A 3,788-nucleotide genomic window follows, 5' to 3' on the forward strand; every position below is an offset into this window, starting at 1 on the left:
AATCTTAAGAAATTAAAAAAAAAAAACTTAAAAAAGAAATAACTTAAGAATATATTATAAAAATATTAAATCTATGAATAATTCTTTATAAAAAAACTTAAAATAAATCTATTAAAATATATATCTTATAACCTTAAGATTAAATTTATTAATAAGAAATAACCTAGCTTTAATAAATTTTATTTATTTAATAAAATATATTATTTAATATTAAAGGAATATATTAAAGATATAATAAAAAAAGATATATTAAAAAAAAAAAATTATTTATTAAATATTTTATTATATTTATTTTAAAAAAAAATAAAAAGCTTTAATTTTATATTAATTTTTAAATACTTAATATTATTATAATTAAAGATTATATAACTATTATTATTTTTTATTAATAAATTAAAATATTAATTTTTTAAAATAAAATATTTTATTATATTTAACCTTAAAAGAGCCTATAACTTTATTTAAATAAAAGAAAAATATAAATAAAAAATTATTTTTTATATTAAATATAAATTATTTAAGTATCTTATTATACCTTTTAGACTTATTAATATATCTATTATATTTTAATAAATAATTAATAATATATTATAAAAATATCTAGATATATTTATTATATATTATTTTAATAATATTTTTATTTTTTTTAAAATAAAATAAAAATATATAAAATATATTTATAAATTCTTTATAATAATTTAATTTTTTTATTAAATAATCTTTACCCTTAAGACCTTAGATCTCTTATTAAAATTTAATAACTTAATACTTTTTAATTAAATTCTTAGTTTTTTATAATTATAATAAATAATTTATAATTAATATTATTTTTACTTATAATTCTATTAATTTTTTATAAAATTATATTAAATTAATATTAATTTTTTTTTATTTTTTTTTATTTCTTTTTTTTATAAAATTAAATAATATATTATCTTATATATTAATAAAAACTATAAAAATAAATACTTAAAAAAAAAAAACTAAGGACTTATAAGAATTTATAATTTATATCTTATTATAAGAATAACCTTATTATATATACTTATTATATTATAAAGAACTTTTTATTATTAAATACTTTTTTTAATACTTAAAATAATATAAATATAATATATTTATAAATTTATAAAATAATTTAATATTTATAATTAAAAATTAATATTTCTTAATTTTATAATTTAAATATTTAAAAATATAATTAAATATTTTATTAATATAATATCCTAAAATAATTATAAATTTAAGTTATATTTATAAATAAGGGAATAAAAAATAATTACTTAAATAACCTTATAAATAAAGCCTTAAAAAAAGAGATATTATATTATAACTTAATATATATTTAATCTCTATAATATATATAATTATTTTATACCTAGGTATTAATATTAATTAAAAAAAGATTATTATTAAAATTAAATTATTATAATCCCTTTATAATTAGCTTAATATATAATATATATTTATATATATTTTCTTATATAATAGCTATTTTAATTATTAATATAACTTAGTTATACTTAATACCTTAAATATATTATTAAATATAATATTATATTACCCTTTAAGGTTATATAATATTCTCCTTTATTAATATAAATTAATATGACCGGTTTATCCCTTAGGAACCCTATAATCGTTATAAGCAGGTGCGTAAGTACTATACCGTACTATCCCTTCAGTTGTGCGAAGCCTCCAGTGTTGTACCCCGCCCCATACCTGGCGTGGGGTACGAGCGGGGTACCCAAAGTTCTCGGGAAGCATTTACGAGCGAAACATCATATGCTTGGATTCTATGCTTAGTGATTGTATTATATATTTAGCGTCCAGTTTGAGTCAGTTAATATATAATAGTTGAGGTTGGATAGAAGATGTTTCAAAGGCTGTGGGAGTAGGGAACCAAGTCTTAGTTGTGACGTCTGAGAGCGGAGAGCCAATTGCGAGCTTATCGAGGGAGAGGTAAACGGCGCCATACCTGCCGTTGCTAAATACTTATCTCCCTAGGTTAGTGCCTGGCCCCAAAAGTCTATTCATGTCAGTCCTAGCATACCCCAACTAAACAGTATAGCTCCTATGAACCACATTTTGGCACGCAACGCTACAGACACGGAACAGAAAGTATTCGCCTCCAGCTTAGCCTCATCTTCCACCCATGACACATTCCCGCCATTCTTTACAGCCATCTGATGACTGTGTTCCGCATCCACGGACCCTTTGAATCGGAGGGTAAAATTGCCGATGTGATCGATAGTGTCGATAAAGTATATGTCCCGGACACCTTCGCCGCTCCCGCTAAACCGGCCGTGAAAGCCTCCAGCCCAGCTAAAATCGGCAGATTCGGGACCGAACTCTCCGCGGAGAAGGGTGTTATCGTCCTTGTACGCTGTGAAGGGGTATGCGGCCCCGGGATCGGAGTCATTGCACGCTTTCAGTGGGACCAAGAAGCTGCTATGGTCATCATCGAAGCCAAATAGGTTGCCGTACTGGCAAGTAAACCCGTAGCCTGAGTTGGTACTGGTGATGTTACCAACGTCACAGCTCGGCGAATTCATCACAATTCCTGTCTTTGATGGGTAGGTTATGCCATACTCTCTGAAAGCGTAATGGGTTTCGAGATAGATGTTGACATCGTCGGGGATGTGGTTCGGAGCCGGGCGGTAGTCAAGGAAGTCAGCTTCTGTGGTGTTTGTAGGCCATCCGTAGATAAGAACAATGAACGGGTTCAGCGGCCTCGAGCCCTGTGCCAAGCTGTTGGTCATGTCTATATATACGGGCGAAATAATGGATAGGACACCGTTGTACGTTTGATGGACTCTGGCGGATTGGTCGCTGCAGGAGGTATTGGAAGCATTAACAGTAAGGGACAGGTCCTATTCGAGGTCAGAAAAAAGATAAAAGGACGAATGGAAGGGTGTTCAAGACAAAGGAGAGCTGGCAAATCTCACAATGGTTCCGTTATAGTACGTCCCAATCCATCGATGTAGCCACAAGGGACTTGAAAAGTCTGCTTTTCTTTGGCATGTCCTGTTAAAGTCGCTCTGGCTCGGATCACTTTCACCATCATCATCACCACCATCACCGTCGCCGAAACCGCCGTGGCTGCCGCCGCCGCCGCCGCTATCGCCGCCACCACGGCGAGCTACGACGTGCAGATTGAACGTAACAAGAAGGAAGATTAGAAGTTGAAGCCGCATCGTCAAGGCGCATCCCGTATATGCAAGCAGTGGTTAGCTCATATCAACCTGGTTTTTGTGGCGTAAGAGCGGGCTTTATACTACGTAGCAACCATTGTGACAGGGTGGGTTTAGCGGCAATGGAAGACCCGCATTGCGCTGTCATACGGACGAACGTTCCACCGGCAAGACCAATTTGTAAAAGTGGACGCCTCGGAGCAGTGGTAGTTTGGGACCCCTGTCGACGATCCGGTCCTACCCCCGGACCCCGTCCCGCATTTTCACTGGCCAGCCCCTATAACCCCCAACTGGTAGTTTGGCGCGTTCCCGACTTGAATACTTGGTAGGCCATTCTATATAGGGCGACGGAGTATATTGCGCTCCTCGAGGAGAGAAATAGATCTCTCCTAGAAGAACACATAGTACTATAGTCGATAATTGCTGCGTTTGAGATATTGTTTCTAGGTTACTGACCTTCCTATGCATGTTTTACCTATCGATATGCGGCGGGTGTTGAGGTACCTCTAGGGCGACTAGGCTATTGGTATAACGGTTGGGTTTCCTAATCTGATAAACCGGCCGTGCTGGGTTTATATTGGCAGAGGATCAGGG

At 32.2% G+C, this 3,788-nt stretch overlaps 1 protein-coding gene across 1 annotated transcript; it reads right to left on the bottom strand.

Moving 5' to 3' along the window:
- Nucleotides 1-1,767: 1,767 nt before the first annotated feature.
- Nucleotides 1,768-3,197, bottom strand: NECHADRAFT_89545 (uncharacterized protein; the record flags this gene model as incomplete). Its single annotated transcript, XM_003039039.1, has 3 exons — nt 1,768-1,796; nt 2,054-2,873; nt 2,949-3,197. The coding sequence occupies 3 exons, from the start codon at nt 3,195-3,197 to the stop codon at nt 1,768-1,770; spliced, it is 1,098 nt and encodes a 365-aa protein (XP_003039085.1).
- Between the last annotated feature and the right edge of the window lie 591 nt (nt 3,198-3,788).

This window comes from Fusarium vanettenii, assembly GCF_000151355.1.
Source record: "Fusarium vanettenii 77-13-4 unplaced genomic scaffold NECHAsca_205_unmapped, whole genome shotgun sequence".
Taxonomy (NCBI): domain Eukaryota; kingdom Fungi; phylum Ascomycota; class Sordariomycetes; order Hypocreales; family Nectriaceae; genus Fusarium; species Fusarium vanettenii.